At 52.4% G+C, this 17,145-nt stretch overlaps 1 protein-coding gene across 1 annotated transcript in view; it reads left to right on the forward strand.

Annotated features, from left to right (window-relative positions):
- The window catches only part of Ush1c (USH1 protein network component harmonin), a 45,806-nt gene extending 39,960 nt beyond the window's left edge, over nucleotides 1–5,846 (forward strand). Inside the window, exons 23-27 of the mRNA XM_052193160.1 lie at nucleotides 38–137; nucleotides 2,717–2,826; nucleotides 3,929–3,984; nucleotides 4,357–4,465; nucleotides 5,450–5,846. Coding sequence (XP_052049120.1) covers nucleotides 38–137; nucleotides 2,717–2,826; nucleotides 3,929–3,984; nucleotides 4,357–4,465; nucleotides 5,450–5,527 — 453 coding nt within the window. The 3' untranslated portion in view covers nucleotides 5,528–5,846. The remainder of the gene's footprint in view (nucleotides 1–37; nucleotides 138–2,716; nucleotides 2,827–3,928; nucleotides 3,985–4,356; nucleotides 4,466–5,449) is intronic.
- Nucleotides 5,847–17,145: the final 11,299 nt, after the last annotated feature.

Genomic DNA, 17,145 nt, shown 5'->3' on the forward strand with positions numbered 1-17,145 from the left:
TGTGGCTGCCTGAGACCTGCTTTTCTCCTCCACCCAGGAGGGGTCTTTAGACTTGGCCCTGGAGGGCGGAGTGGACTCCCCCGTGGGGAAGGTGGTCGTCTCTGCAGTTTATGAAGGGGGAGCTGCGGAGCGGCACGGTGAGTAGGGACAGGTTTTGCCTGTTTGGGGGATGGCGCGATGGCTGTGCCAGGTGCCCCAGGAGAGCAGACACCCACTTGGCTTCAAATGGTCTCATAGTTGTTCAAGAATGTCAGGTCCACCCAGCAAACCATCAAGCTAGTCTCAGCCACTACCGGAGGCTGTACTATGGTGCCAGGACCTGAGGTGGCATGCCCAGATGCCATCCTGCCCTCTAGGGACTCCCAGGCTAGTGGCAAAAATGGGCCCAGAGCCTTATAGGACTCTCAAGTAGGACTTTCAGTCAAGGATTGATGGGAAATGCTGGTGTTACTGAAGCCTTGAGAACCCTGGAATGGGGCAGGGCAGGGTGCAATGAAGCCTTCGAAGATGACTGGTGTAGCCTAGATGATTGTGCAGTCACAATCCTGTGACTTCCCGGGAGAAGGAGCATGCAGAGAGCAGGAGAGACGCATCCTCACAGAGCGGTGGTCTGTGGGATGAGTCACAGATCAGGCATAGTCTGTGAGCCTGGCTACTGCCCTGGGACTAAGGATATCACAGTGTTCCGAATCTCTAGGTATACACTGTACTGATTCTCATTCCACGGCTTAGAAACAGGATGCCCAGTTGGTAAAAAATGCCAGGCAGGACTTGAATCCAGGCAAATCGGTCACTTGGTTTACTGCTCCATATAGGTGGCATCTCTAGGTGCTTCCCCAGCCTGACCCCTCCCACGGGGCCAGAGACCTCCCTCCCTTCTCCATACACACTGCCCCTCCCTCCTGCTGGATCTGGGGAATGTGACTCAGCTGGTCCAGTGCTTGCCTAGCACCATGAAGCCCTGAGGCGCAACCCCAGCACTGAATAAGCAAGGATGGGTGGCCTGTGCCTGTAGCCCCAGTGCGTGGGAACTGGGAGCATGAGGATTGGAAGTTCAAGGCCATGCAGTGAGTTTGAGGCCTACTTGGGCTACGCAAGACCCTGTTTCAAAAATAAATGGAAACCCAGAACCCACCTGTCTCAGTCAGAACCCACTGACTTAGGACCAAGGGCCGTCTCTTGCTTCACACAATCAGCTCACTCCCCCGACAGCCTTTGAAGCCCTGTGTCTCGAACTCCATGTTGCTGATGCCTCTGCCACCTGGCTCGGGGGTCTGCACTCTGGGAGTACTTTGTAGAGCCCAGATCCCCATCAATCTTAGGCTGGAGCAGGAAATCCTAGGATCACATCCCTTCAGGCTAGAAAAAGGCCCTCTCATAGCCGGAGGGATTAGGACGGAGGGGTAGAGAACAGGAGCCTCAGACAGGAGTCTGGAATGAACAACTCCTGGTCAGTAGCAACTGCGCTTCAGCAGTTACAGAGGCAGGCAATGCACCTTAGCTGCCCTGGGAACTTTCCAGCCCTGCCAACCATGGCCCTGGCCTCAGAGAGCCCTCTGAGTGCCCCTTGGAGCCTTTACCTCAGCTCATGGAGGTTTCTGCTTGTCCAGGCAGCTGTCATAACTTCCCATGACTGTGCACTCCCCTACCTGCATTTCTGTGCAACCCGAGGGACGGTGTGCTGCCCGTCCCACCCGGGTCTGGACCTGTGCCACTCCCTGAGTCCCTCTGTGACCTTCCTGAGAGTCACTTATCCCCAGTCCCTCTGCACAGGGGAATCTGCTGTATGAGGTCTGGTCCCATGCTGATTTAGACATCCCAGAGCATTGCCAGGGACGTGAGTCCCAAACCTTGCTGACCCATACCACATTCCTGTGGTCTTCACACTTTCAAGGCTTCCAAGCTGATTGATTTCCCTGCAACCCAGAGTTCAGTGCACGTCAAAACCAGAATTCTTTGCAAAAAGGAGGGACGTGATGGGCAAGAGGTGTGGGAAGTCCTACAGAATCCGTCAGCTTACAGAGCCACAGTGCATATGAGCACATCCGAGATTCACTGGGCTTCCTGCAGTGAGGCTCTTTTTCAGTCCATACCTGACATCTTCCTAGCATCACTAGATCCCAGGACAGCTTGTGCAGCAGCATACTTCAACGCTGTTCTTTTTAATACTCTGCCGTTGAGATCCTGCTGTGTAAAGTCCTCTGAGGAGTGCCGGGGTGGCCTTGGCGAGCCAGGAAGAGTCCCCCCTTTGTGGAGCTGGGAGGGTGGCCGGAGGGACCATGGCAAACACTGGAATAGCCGTGGTCACACTGTGAAAAAGATGCTGAGTGCAGGGAGAACAGGGCTCTGGGAGGGACTTAAAGGGACTGGGTTCTGACAGAGCGGGGGTGGCAGTCAGGGGTGGCAGGTGATGGAGAGGTGTGGCTGCCCTGGATGTCTTGGGCTCTCTGAACTGCACCAGAAATGCCGGTCCATCTATCTGCAGTTGCAGGCTGGGGATGCCAAGGACTCCTCTGTGGTCTAATGGCTCTGTGGAGCCTAGAGAGGGCCCGTGGGAGGGACCTTTGAGGAACTGAGCCTCTTCCACTTCTCAAGAGCTTTCCGAGCCCAGGGTGTGGCCTCTTCCACTCTCCCACAGTAATGAGCCACAGACAGCCCCGAGTCAGGCACAGGTCACAAGTGGTCCAGGTGAACACCTATCTGCTTCTTCCTGAAGGTGGCGTTGTGAAAGGGGATGAGATCATGGCCATCAATGGCAAGATTGTGACGGACTACACCCTGGCTGAGGCTGAGGCGGCCCTGCAGAAGGCCTGGAATCAGGGCGGGGTGAGAGTGAGCCCCTCCCCTCTTCCCTCACCTCCTGCCTCAGACCCTGGCCTTATAATGGTAATGGCCAAGTTCAGGCCTGGTACCCAAGGTCCAGACAGTGGACTGGACTTGAAAGGCAATCCAGAAAGTGGATTGGGCATGGCACAAACAAAAACACTTTCCAAGGTCTTCTCTAAGTCTGTATTAAGGAAGAATCAAGAGGACTCGAGATAGTATTGGGGGCTGCTAGAAAGTGAACAGAGCAGAGGGCAGATTCGAGCAGGGCTGTAGTCTGCTCCATGCTTAGCAGATACCCACATGGACCAGGGCTCCCGCATGGAGTCTCTCAGGATGTGCAGTGCACAGTCTGAGGGGTGCCCTCCTACAGACTGTAATGTAAATGAGTGGTACCCGCTCGTGCCGTGCGGTGCACAACCTGTGCCACTGTGTGCAGGCAGCTGAGCCTGAGGTATTAAGTTCAGTGCCGAGGAAGCTGACCCGATGGGCCTGGGACCCACATGACAGGATGTGGAGAAGAGAAGACCAACGGGTAACACGATGACCGTCTTTGGACAAAGGGAGCGGTTGTGTTCTGTGCTCCTGGAGTGGAGAGAGGGAGGTCTCTGGGTGGGGAAAGTTCAGCTCAATCTTAGGAGCTCTGGCATGGGGGTGGGGATCGGTGATCTTTCAAGACTTGCCACCCAAAGCCAGGGTGCACAGTGGTGGGCAAGCCAACAATGGCAGTGATGCCTAGGGGACCATCAGGATCAGGGAGAGGCCACGTTTGCTATGGCTCGGGGTTAGGGGTGCTGCTTGTCTGTAATAGTCATTCCTAGCCTGTACCCCAGACTTTAAGGGGTACAGCTGTGAGTTCATAAATGATTCTGAAGTAGCTGCCCAGCCCTGGCCCATAGATCCCCAACTGGGGACTTGGTGACATCTGAGGGTCTAGCAGCCCCGCTTCTGGGCCTTTCCTAGAGTGTGGGCCTCCAGAAGGGAGCCCCAGTCCTCACTGTGCCCTGGCTGGCCCTGGGCTACAAAGCGTGGGAGTAGAACACCAGGCAGATTTGTCGTGTGCTCCCCCGTGTTCCCTGTGTGGTCACACGGTTTCTCCCTACAGGACTGGATAGACCTTGTGGTTGCCGTCTGTCCTCCCAAGGAATACGACGATGAACTGTAAGTGTGAGCAGACACCCTGCCCTTGCACCCCGTGCCCTCCCAGGATCCTAGCCCCCTTTCCCCAGCCACACCCAGTGAAAGGGATGCCCTGGGCACGCATCTGCTGGCAGTCATGGAGCCTAGAATACCCTGGGCTAGAGACACCGTGGACCAGAGTCACAAGCCTTAGTCGTGTTAGCTCATAGTCATTGGCCCATCCTCACCTGCCTAGAATGGTCCATCCCACAGACTTGAGGATTCTATAGTGTCTCTAGTGGAACCAGGGCCTAGGCAGTCCTGAAGAGGCAGGCACGGGGCAGGAAGAGAGCCTGCGGAACCTCCCCGCAGTAACCGAGCCGTCTTGTCTCCCGCCCCACTCTGCACGTGTAGCTCTTCTCTTCCCTCCTCTGCAGCCGAAAGCCCCCAGCCGGCCCGAAGGCAGCTCGAAGCCTATGAGCCCGTGTGTAGACACGGGTTCCTCCTGCAGCTGGAGCCCACGGTGACTTAGGCAGGCAGCCGCGGGGCCCTGTCTGCCCATGCTGCGTGCCATGTGCTGCCCACGACCCTGGCCAGGTTCTTTGGACTGGTATCTAGAAAAAGACAGAGGCAGCTAGCTGGCAGGAGTGCCTCTCTTGGGGCTGCTGTCGCGATGTCGGAGACACTAGAGCTTACAGGGGTTACACAAAGATCAGCTGGGGGCAGTGGCTTAGGACCTGAGAGTCCTGATGCCCACAGGCCTTGGGACCCGCTTTGGGTCACACTCAGAACCTAGTTGGAGCAGGGTAGCACTGAGCACAGTGCTGTCCCCCCCCCCACCCACTGCTGGACTAGGCTGGAGAACACTAAAGCCTGCTCAATCTCCTCACAGGGGCCTATTTCCCATGAGGACCCCCGAGGAGCCCCAAGCCCTGCTCAGGCAGAGTCCTGCCATTCAAGTTTCTTAAGCTGGTCCAAAGAACCAGGGCTGGGGGTCCCCTTGATGTGCCCCGCTCAGCCCACACTGTCCGTCCCCATCCCACCTTGATCGCGGCTCCCTCTGGTGTGCCAGGGAGCCAAGCTTTGGAGTGTTTCCTTATCTGCGTCCTGGGTTTGGTGGCTGTGACACTGGAGTTGATTGTGGCCCTGAAGCCCACAACCAGGACAACTCCAAGCATGGCTGCTTCTGTTAAAATGTCCCCAAAATGTTGCTCATCCTCAAGCTTTGTGCACCACGACCGTGGGCCTGGCTACCACGCCCTCAGTGTCTGCTCTGTCACCGCTTTCTCTTCTTGACAAGCGACTCCTGCCCTTGCTGCTCCCATCCCCGCCCCCATCCTGACACCCCTTTGGCTTCCCCGCTGGCATCCTGTGTGCTGTGGCTGGTGTGTTTCTTCTCAGGACTGAACTGAGAGGGGGTCCCTGAAGGCTGGAAAGGCTGTGTGTTGCTACGGTGGGACTGGCCATGGATGGAGGGTCCACCCCGTCTGTTTCCTCTTCTCCACAGAACCTTCTTTTAAAGTCCAGAGAGAAAAGCCAGCCAGACCCATCCCGGAAGTTAGCAAGCTCTGCACCCAGCCCCTGAACTCAACCTGAGTGATGCCAGTCACGGTAGAAAGGCTCCCTGGAAACTGCCCCCATCAAGCCCTGTGACCTGGCCCCTCCTCTGAAGGCCAGCAAGAGGCGGAGCAGGGACCCGCTGCTGTTCTGGAGTGCTCTGTGGGACTCCAGCTCCCATTTCTTCCAGTTCTGCTAAGTCGGCCCTCCCTGCTCTACATAGTCCTTTCTTGAGACCTCAGGGCGCCCAGGTCCTACATCTGTCTATCGCCCCCCATCCCCCTTCCTGTTCTAATCCCTGCTGAAAACCTGGCGGTGACCTCACTAATAAACAAGCCTGACTCCTTCTCCAGCTTCTGGGGGTCAATGTGCGAGGACGGTAGAAATCAAGGCTGTTCAATGAAAATCTGGAAGGTTGTGGCCCCACGGCTGTGATGTAGACATGGTGTGCAGAGGACCGGGGCCCAGGGCTGGCTCAGAGATCAGGCTCAGAGCTCAGGAGGAGGTAGTGGGACCCAAGCTGGGCGTCAGGGCGTCCCTGACAGAGAGATGGGGAACAAAGGTGTGGAGCATGGTTTTGCCCTCTTCCCTCAAAGGGGCGCCTCGGGGCGTAGAGCATCCCAGCTGCTATCGGAGACGATGCCTAAGGTTGCCAGGATGGAGTGGGGAGGGCAAGGTTCACCCTCACACAGAGCCTTAGGGAAGAGAAAAGACGGTGTCAGTAGAGACAAGGCAGGACCTCGCGGATAGTCCCTGGGGAGAGTCGTCATCCCGCATCGAACCCAAAATACACAGCATTGATTAGATAAGAATCAGAAAGATCCAGATAGCATGTATAAAGTAGACTTAGGGCAGGTCCCAGGGGACAGCTGAAGCCAGAACCCACAGGGAGACTGGACCAGGCAGTGGTCAGTCCTGCTGGGGCTGGGAGTTCACAGCTGGTTTTAGCAGAGTTGAGATCTGCTGGCTATGCACAGTTCCCATCTTAAGGAGGTTCCATTTGTATAGTTCAACTTTACCATGGAGGAAGAAAAAGCTATGCTCATTCAACAGACACCAGACTTCAATCTCAGTCTCTTCCCTGCCTGGTGGAATATGTGGTGTGAGCTCTCCGGTAATGCTGTGCAAGGAAAGAAACCATAGCCAAGGCAGCCATGAGAGTAGGGTGGAGAGGCGCCTCCACTCTGCTGTGTGCTGTGGCGGATGCTAACGGTTACGAGCGTGTATGGCTCGCAGTATTTCCCACTGACAATGGTACGATCCTTTGGACCAGGAGGGTCTCCATGAAGCCCGTATGCTCTCTTCGGGGATATCAGGAAGTGGAGAAACTAAAACCCACAGGGCTTTTAAGCCTCTGAGGGTCACAGGCTGGAATGTGAGATGCTTCCCACGGGCTCGCACCTTTGAACACTTGGTTTCTCCTCGCTGCTGGCACCGTCTGGGAAGGTTGTGGGATCTTTACGAAGTGTAGCCTCATGGAGGAAGTGGATGACTGGGGGCGGGCCTTGGGGCTTTCTGGCCTCCACTCTCACTTCCTGTCTGCTCGTTAATTCGCAGAGGCTGCCCATCGTGATCGCCATATCCCTTGCAAAGCTGGGAGCCCGAGCCAATCCTTCCTACTTAAACAGCTTTTGTCAGGCGTTTTCTGTTTTTTTTGTTTGTTTGTTTTTGTTTTTGTTTAGTTTTTGTTTTTTTTTTTTTTTTGTCCCTGCTATGTGGGAAGTCAGTAACACCGAAGTGTCTCCCCTAAATGAATTATTTCACAACAGTCTCTTCCTTTCCTTTTCACCCCAGCCCCTCTGCAAAGTGTTTCCATCATGATATCCCACCTCACCACAGTCTGGAAAGCAACTGATCACAGACTGAAGCCTCCAAAACTGTGGGCCCAAACAAAATGTCCCTCCTTCTAACTGATACTCTGTTACAGTAACAGAAAGCTAACATAGGGGCGTCTTGGGGCACAGGAGCTGCAGGTCATCTTGTCACCGGTTGAGATACTTGCATCTAGCACTGTGCTGGAGTCCAAACCTGCAGTCAGACCTCCATCCTTGCAGAGGACCGGAGGAGGGAGATGGCTCTGTTGTCTTCTGTAGGAAACTGAGGCACCCTGTGTCAAGCGCAGGCTTTCACAGGGAGCAAGTGGACAGATAGGATGTAGATGCAGATGCCACAGCTCCAGGAGTTCTTCAAGTAAATGGGAACGATATGGCTGCCTTATGGAATTAGATTCTGGGAGCTCGTTTCCCTTGGGCCATCTGCCCACAGAGCAAATGAGAGAGCAAGCGAGCTACAATTGCAACCCAATCAAGCCTGTACCGCTTGAATGGTCTTCACAGTCGCTCTCCTGTCCTAAGGACACAGCCCAAACTCCTACCTGACCATCAAAGCCCACTGTCACCCGGTCCCCGCCCTCTTCTCCAGCCCCGTCTCCCTCGAGTCATCTCTGGCCACACTGACCTCTGGTTTCCTGGTCTGGCCGTGTCCTATTGCATCTCTGGAGCCTCGTGTTTGTTTGCTGTGTTCGTAGCATTGCCTTCAAACCCACAAGGACTTTCTGTGCATCCTTCAAGGCCCACGTCTCCTGTGAAAGGAAGCTTGGGGTTTGACATAGCTGCGGACTCAGGGAGTGGTGCACTAGCTCTTCCTCTGACTTTTAGGGCTGGAAGTGACAGAAGCCCAACTCCAGGGGGCAATTTGAATAGTGAGACAGAATGCAGGAGTGTCTGAGGAGTCTTGCTGAGCCAGATGCTAAAACAAAGCATTGGGAGTCTATTCTAGAGTCCTGTGTTAGCCAAAGTTCTCTCAAAGAATAAGGAAACACACACACACACACACACACACACACACCAGGTTGGGGGAAGAGGAGGAAGAGAGAGAAAGCAATACATTCTACATATATAATTATATATATGGAGAAATTTTTACTTTTTACTTTGTTTTTTTGTTTTTTGGATTTGGTTTTTTTCGAGACATGGTTTCTTTGTATAGCCCTGGCTGTCCTGGAACTCACTCTGTAGACCAGGCTGGCCTCGAACTCAGAAGCTGGGATTACAGGCGTGTGCCACCACCGCCCGGGGTTACTTTTTACATTTTTAATGTTTTCTATGTAAGGGTGTTTTGCCTGTCAGTGCACCACATGTATGCAGTACCCTCGGAGTCCAGAACAGGGCGTCGGATCCCCAGAAACTGGAGTTAGAGATAGTTGTGAGCCTCTATGTGAGTGCTGGGGAGATCAAACCTGGGTCCTCTGCTGGAGCAGCCCATGCTCTGCACTGCTGAGCTGTCTCTCTAGCTCTTGCTGTGTTAATAGGCTCACACAGTATGGCCTCAAGCAAGTCCAAGGTCTCTGAGGCCGGCCAGCATGACGGGGGTACATTCAGCACAAGTATAGACCGATCACCGGCAGAATGCCCTCTTCCTTGGGAGTATCAGCATTTTTATTGTGTGTGGGCAGGGATGCGGGTATGCACACGCGTATGCGGAGGATCTTTACTTAGTGCTGGGAATTTGAGCTTGGGCCCTCAGGCTTGCTCGAACCCTCCTGCCCACTGAGCTGTCTCACCAGCCCGTCAGGTTTTTCCTATTAAGACTGAGAACTGATTCAACGAGGTAAGTAAGATGCATTTACATTATGGAGGGAAAACACCCAGAGTCCACTGATGTAAAAACTCACCTTCAAAACACCTTCATAGATAAGGATCTAGATGTATTTGCCCAAACATCTGGGTGCCGTGCCCTGCCAAGCTGACACATGAAATTAGCCACCATACCATCTCTTGACTCTGGCCAATTCCATTTTCAGATGCCAAGGTAGCTGCTGTATTCCAAACCTGTTCTTATAGCTCAACACAGAATATGGTCAGCCTGATGGGCCAGACTTGGGTTACCTGTCCATCTATGGGGCCAGAGGTCAGCACCACTCCACCATATGGACTCCATAAAGGGGGAGGAGTCTGTTTAGAAGGAGAAGTGGGGTGGCCCTGAACTGCTGCTAAGGGTATCTGCAGAGGATCTTAGCGCAGAAGGGCCTTCCCTCCCGCCTTCCCCTCCCCATGTTCCTAAGCCAGAGAGAAACCATCTTTGCAGTGTGTATCGCCAGCTTCTAGGTGACATAGCCAGTGCTTGGGGTGAGATGTGGAGAAACAGAGTGGACCCTGTGACTTGGGATCCAGGACAGGGATGCTGGGGTTTCCAACGGCCAGTCCTCAACCACCCTGAGAAGTGAGACTAGACGCCTCACCCAAGGCACGTTCATTCCTGCTTTGTTGGCTTCTTTAGTCGTAAGAGAGCTTAGTGCCGAGTCATAGGGTTGTGATGGTTAAGGGTCAGAAATTATAAAGCTTAGAAACGTTCTTGCCTCATCACTCGATGTAAAGTCCTTGAGGATCTGGGATAGGTGCCACAGGAAGGGTGGGGTGGGCCCATCTCAGCTGAGGATGGAGCTTCCTAAAGGCGGCTTTAGGCAAACGGCGGTGCCCTGTGCTGCTCTATACCTTCATTTGCACTACATCAGGTGCAACCTGCAACCCTTCCTCTCTATGCACAGCTCAGTGCAGAGTGTTGCACACACACACACACACACACACACACACACACACCTCTCCTTTCTCCAGGCAGCAGGGCTACCACCGGCTGAGTGTATGCGCTTACATTCATGTTCACGTGCGTATGCTGGGTTCTGAATATTCATCGTCATTAACTCGATCCCGAGCCCACAGAGCCTCTGGTAACTGCCACTCAGGCACCTTGTGTGAGTGGACGTCTACAGCATTCTGCTTCTTGGTGATTGGCTTGTTCTGCTTATTAAAATTCCTCAGGTAGAAGGGAAATGAAAATGAGAGGAAAAGACTGTGAAGAGAATAGAGGACGCCCGTATGCCGCACCCCTGCGACCCCAGCACTCTGGAGGTCATGTTCAAGGCACTGAGGCCAGCCTGAGCGACCCCAGAGTTAGACCAAATGAACACAAGAGACGGCGGAGAAGGGACTGTCTGTGATGGCGGTGCATTGGGTCCATAGATACAAAGCCCTTATTCTGTATAGTTAATACGGGTTCACAAAAATACTTGAACTTTTTACAATTTAATTTCTTTGGGGTGCACATATGTGTGTGCACATGTGGGGATCAGAGGTCAGCTTTCAGGAGTTAATGCTCCCCTTCTACCACATGTGTCATGGGATCCAGCTCGGGTCACAAGGCTTGGTGGCAAGCCCCTCTACCCAATGAACTATATCACTGGCCCTCATTTAAAAAAAAATAAAAATTAAAAAGAACAATTAAAAAATTTAAAGAACAATTATACCCTTGTGGTTCACACATTTGTCCATGTGTCGGGATATGTCTCTACTTGCCTTATTCCTTTCTGTGGTGCTGGAGGGGATTTCACACAGTAGACAGTCACCACCACCGAGCCTCTCCTCCTGCCTTTCTTCCTTTTAAGGACTGGATACTGTGTATCCCATTGTGTATGCAGAACACATTTTGTCTAGCCAGCCTACCCTCGATGGGCGTTCTGTGGTTCCCGCCCTCAGTTGTGGGAACAACGTGAATACCCACTCGCTGTTCACCTAACTCTTCACACCGCTACCCAGCACCAGCACATCCGTCCGTCCGCCTAGCTCTTCGTGATGGTGCTTCAGCGGTGGACACAGGCCCGGAAGCGTGGCGTCTGACCCTGCTCGAACAGAACCATCGCCTAGACGGACAGCTCCAGTCTGATCCTCTTCGCGGCTACAAAAAGCCTGCCGGAAAAGTGAAAGCAGCAGCGTCTTCACACTGGATTTCCAAGTCTCTGGGGCTCTGGGGCTTCCATGTGAGTGAGAAATCCCGAGGTTTGATCTCAGCACAGTTCACACGCACATGTAAAGTGGGCTGGGGCATGGTTGACAGTGGGATGCCTCTCCTCAGGCATGCTGGGAAAGCAAGCGCAGCGGAGAATCTCCCTCCACCTGCACAGGGCACAGGTACCCACCCTGACTGTGGACTCTTTATCAGGTAAGGCGAACTCTAAGGCCAGGGAGCCAGAGACTACCGTGTAGTATCCGCGTTCAGCTTACAGGTACCACAGAGCCAAACACGAAGTGAAACCACTGGTCCGGTCCGCCAGCTGCCAGCCGCCTGGCTTCCACAGACCTGCTGATTCCAAGTCTGAGTCCGTGGAGAGATTTAGAGAAGGCTGACATCTCAGGAGGGATTGCAAGGCTTTTGTCAGATTTTCAAAAGTGCCTCTCACTCACAAGAGCTTATATGCACCGTGAGACAGGATAAACTAAAGCGTGAAGCGTGGAGCTGGGGAGACAGCCCAGGGCGGAAAGCACATGCCGTGTAAGCACGAGGATCTGAGTTCGGATCCCCAGAGCCCACAGACAGAGGAGTGGAGTGGAGTGAATCTGTATCTTAGCCATAGTGAGACCTGAGGTGGAGACAGGAGTTTTCAGGACAGTCTGGTATTCATAGCAATAAACAACAAAGGTATTTTGTCTAAAACATGATGGAAAATGACACTTGAGGTTGTCCTTGGACCCCATATGTTTGCAATGGTATATGTATGTCTACACCTACACATACCTACATATGCACACAGAACACACAGACTCACACACACACACACACACACACACACACACATGCAGACTATTTTTAAAAAACCTGAAGAGTGAGTGTGGTGATTTGAATAGGAAAGGTCACACAGACTCCAGTGTTTGAATGCTTGGCCATAAGGAGTGGGTCTGTTAAAGGTGGGATCTTGTGGGAGTGTGTAACTGTGGGGGGCAGGCTTTTAAGTCTTCTATGCTCAAACTATATCCAACTATGCCTAGTGTGGCACACAGTCCCCTGAAGCCTTCAGATCAAGACATGGGCCTCCTGTTTCCTCCATCACCACGTCTGCCTGTACACCGCATGCTTCCTGTCTTCATGATAATGGACTGAACCTCTGAACTGTAAGCCAGCCCCAATTAAATGGTTTTTTTTTTTATAAGCGCTGCCATGGTCATAGTGTCTCTTCACAGCAATAAAACCCTAAGTAAGACAGTGTGGTTCTGACAACACCACAGAGGTGAGACAGCTTCTTAGATGCATGCACTATGCACCCCAGTTCTTCTCCAACCATTAGTATGGTACCCAGCACTCAGAGAGCACTTAGTGCAAATGCATCACTAAATAAGCAAGGCGTGATCGGCTGAAAGCAAAGAAAGCACGTGATGACATAATGTATCTCGATGAGAAAGCTGAACCGGGCTTATAAACACCAATTTTCCACTTCACCAAGTGAGCACACAGCTGTTACGCCCGAGGGTAAGCACGGTCCCTGATTGAGTCAGTCATTCATCTGTCCACTCATTCATTCATCCAGTTAACAAATATTGATCGGGATTACTTAACTCTGTGCCAGAGTCAACACGTCATGAGTCTCCGCTGCAGCGCCATGCGCCCAGGACTGCAGGGGAGACCAACCTGTGTGGGAATTGCCGGTGGAGTCGCCATGGTTGCGGAGGGGGGGGAGGAGGAGGGGGTCTGGGGGGGGGCAAAGAAGCCTTCAGTTGGGAGGAGCACTTGAAGCCAGTGCTAAGAACTTAGACTCTGGTTATTGGATGGCAGGGAGAGCAGAGATGCTGTCCCCTCAGCAAGGACATATTGGTGGCTTGTGCGATGGATGGTGGGTATTTTCAGGGGCGGGGTCTACATGGAAAGGCCTCAGGTGGACATCATGGAGCTCCAGTGGTCTAGCCCCCCTCCCTCCCCACATCATGCTGTGTAAACTATGGGAGTCACTTAGCCTCTCTAGGCCTGTTTCGCAAGGACACGGAACCACTGACCTTGCAGGTCACATAGGACGCCAATCTGTACACAGCAACTCCGACGGAATGAACATCTAGTGTTGACTTCTCTTCACAGTTCATATACCTGCTGGCCAGACCAGGCTATTCCCCACCCATCCTGCCCTCCCCAGCACCCTAATTCCCACCCCTCCAGAAGCTGGTCTCTGCGACCAGAGAAAAATTTGGTATGATTTTCAAGCTCCCAAGAAAAGGACAATATTTCTCTCGAAACCACTGGGATCACTCTTTGCCTTACTATTAAATATATTCACCAGTTTAAATTTTTAATGTACACATTACAGCTAAAAATAGATTTGGCTATAGGTCATAAGGGAGCACTTCAGCAATACAGTTATAGAGCAGATATATGTTAGCTCATGGCTGTGGGTCTGCCTCAAGGTGTACGTCTACTTGAATGGAGGATTCTTTGGTGAAGGGGCTTCCTCCCACACAGTACTACCGTCATGGGGCTGCCCAGCCTCAACACTGCTATATCCCCACTGTTATCAGGGCACAAGCATCTGAGTCCATCCCGGCTCCTAGGACAGAGGTATCATGAACTGGATGTCCTGGAATAACAGACTTATTTCTCATGGTTCTGGTGACTGCAAAGACCAAGGCTGGTGTGATGGTTTGTATATGCTCTGCCCGGGAAGTGGCACCGTTGGGAGGCATGGCCTTGTGGATGTGGGCTTTATTTAATACCTTTGTGCTAGTCACCTGGGAGCCAGTATTCTGCTAGCAGCCTTCAGATGAAGGTGTAGAACTCTCAGCTCCTCCTGCACCCTGCCTGCCTAGATGCTGCCATGCTTCTGCCTTGATGATAATGGACTGAACCTCTGAACCTGTAAGCAAGCCCCAATTGAATGTTGTCCTTATGAGAGTTGCCTTGGTCATGGTGTCTGCTCACAGCAGTAAAGCCCTAAGACAGCCAGGAAGAGATGCTATGCCTATTTTAAACCTGCTTCCTCAGACAGCTTCCTTTCTCTGTAACTCACATCGGGAGAACATCAATGAATGTTCTAGAGCCTCTTATCAAAGCATGAATGTCATCGTGCAAGTGAGTCCCCATCCAATCCTCTCCCAGAGGCCCTGCCTCCTGATGCCACTTCTTGGGCCTTGGGATTGGGAGACATAAACATCCGGTCCTTTGCAACAAGGATATTAGGTATGTCCATTACAGACAGGCACACACTGAGCAGCAGGGCTAAATAAGAAGCGGGGCTCGCTCTGTAGACAATGCTTCCAGACACATCTTCACCGCCACCTGCCGCATCACATCCCCTCCCAAACATCTGTCTCCTGCCCTTCTTTCTGCCTTGAGGTTTTGTCCTCCCCATGCCAGATACCTGTGTCTCAGAAGAATGGCCCAATAAGGAAGCCATCCTCTGCCACCTATTCTGCAAAGGGGCCTTGGACCAAGTCAGGAAGTGTGCTGCACATGGGGCAGGGGCTTAATTTTTAAAACTTAGCATCTTGGGAGTTCAAGCCTGAGGGGCCTGCCCCTCTGATGTCGTGGTTTCCGATTTATGAACCTGAATAAGACATCATTCTGCTGCTTTTGGGGGGTAGGGTGGGAGATGGGGGATGGGAGGGTGGGAAGCCACCAGTCAGCACCTTTTGGATCTCACATCACTGAACTAGCCTGGGAATTAGATTCTAAAAGAAGCAAGAATCTGAACTTGTCCTTAAGTGTCCTCAAGCTGGTAGGCAGTCAGGATGAAGGATTATTTGGGCTCACGGTCTAAAGAGCTACAGTGTTTCATAGCACGCGGGACTTGGCGGTAGGGACATGAGGCTGCTGGTCATGTCGAATCTGCAGTGTGGAAACAGAGAGAAGGGACAGGAAGTGAGGCTAGCTCTCTGCTCTCCAGCAACTCCACAGCAACCCATTTCCCAAAAGTTCTCCAACCTCCCAAAATAGATGGGGACCAAGAGTTAAAACACGTGAGCCTGTGGGGGCGTTTCCCCATTCAAACCACAGCACAGATTGTGCACAGATTGCCCTTCTATGTTGGGTGGCTGTAGAGAGATTGCCTCTTAGGAAGCGCTAGAGATCCTGGGTGTGGTGACACATTTGTCTGTAATCTTAGCCCTAGGCACACTGAGGTAGGAAGATCGGGAGTTTAAGGCCAGCCTTGACTACATAACAAATGTGGTGGTTTGAATGGGACTGGCCCATAAAGACTCAGAGTTGAATGGCTGGTCACAGGGGAGTAGCACTATTTGAAAGGATTAGGAGGTGTGGCCTTGTTAGAGGAAGTGTGTCACTGGGGGTTGGACTTTGAGGTCTCAAAAGGCCTATTCCAAGCCCAGTCTCTCTCTTCCTGCTGCCTGCAGACCCATATGTGGAACTCTGCGCTACTTCTTCAGCCTGCGTGCCGCCATACTTCCTGCCTTGGTGATTGTGGACTGAACCTCTGAACTGTAAGCCATCCCCAATTAAACGCTTTCCTTTATAAGAGTTGTCAAGGCATGGTGTCTGTTCAGGGCAATAAAACACTAAGACAGCAAGTTTGAGACTATCCTGGACTACACAATAGCCTGTCTCAAACAATCAACCAAACACCCTCAACTGGCAAGAGCAACATTTAATTTGTATATGATTGTTGTCAGAAGTTCCCTCCCCACTTCTCCTGTTACATGGTATCAAGAGACTGGGGCAGGCTGACTCACTAACCACCCATTCATTCATGTCTGAGTGAGGGTCTCCGCCTCCACCAGTCTGTGGCTCTTCCTTGAGAGGAGGGAACCTGGCATGATCTATATGAATGATCTAGTTTATCTACCTACACCATCACTGGCAGCTACATCCCCAGCCACCTGTCCATTAAGTAGACAGCTAGGCGCCAACTGTAGAACTTTCTCTTCTCTCCTGACTCAGGGCAGAGTGGGGCTGAGAGGGGAGATGCTGTTGATCTCGGAGTTCCAGACAAAATGTCTCTACCCAAGTCCTCTCATCTATCCCCAATTCCCCTGAAGAACCACAGAAGCACTGCCTGTCTGCTTCCCACCTAGACACAGCTTCACAGTCACGGGAGTAAGAGGAGCAGGACGAAGCATCTCTCTCCACAGGTACCAGTGGCCCCACCTTGCTCTCCAGAGAGCGACCGTTCAACACCACCTGCTTCACAGGATCTAGAATCCCCAAAGAAGAGCTGGGCCTCTGGGCACACCAGTGGTAGATAGCCCTGGGCTAGTGTTTTGATGCTAATTCCACTCCTCAGAGGGGCTGCAGATGAGGAGTTGCCTTGTGAATCTTCTCCCCATCTTAACTTTTCAAATAAAGGCTTGAGCCAATGATTGGGCAGGAAGAAGTGGGAGGAGCAGAGGTCTAGGGGAGGAGCCACAGGGGATAAACAGGAGGAGGAGGAGTTACAAGGAAATCTACTGAGAGGCTGCAGAGAGAGAAGCTCGTGGCCTGGAGAAACTACAAGTTATATGGGATAATATAGATGGGAATAGAGTAGTGTAGTGGGAGGTCGCCCAATCTAGGCTTGTAGCTTGTTTTGTTAACTGATTGAGTTGAGCTTTCTTTTACCGGGGAACAGGGTTGGAAACAAAGTAGCAACACAGACCTGTGAAGGTGTTTTTAGAATAGGCTGACAGGAAATGCGAAATGGCACCATCTCATTCAGAAAGATGAGCACCACCATCCGTCTCCTGCTTCTTGAGTACAGAAGCAACTGGACAGCCACCTTGTGTTCCTACTGCCACCTTCCCTGCCACCATTCACCGTGCCCTCAAGCCCTTCCTTATGTCACGTTGATCACAGCAAAGAACCTACAACACAATGGATCCACAGACTTTTCCTTATGTTCTTAGC

This window comes from Apodemus sylvaticus, chromosome 1, assembly GCF_947179515.1.
Source record: "Apodemus sylvaticus chromosome 1, mApoSyl1.1, whole genome shotgun sequence".
NCBI lineage: Eukaryota > Metazoa > Chordata > Mammalia > Rodentia > Muridae > Apodemus > Apodemus sylvaticus.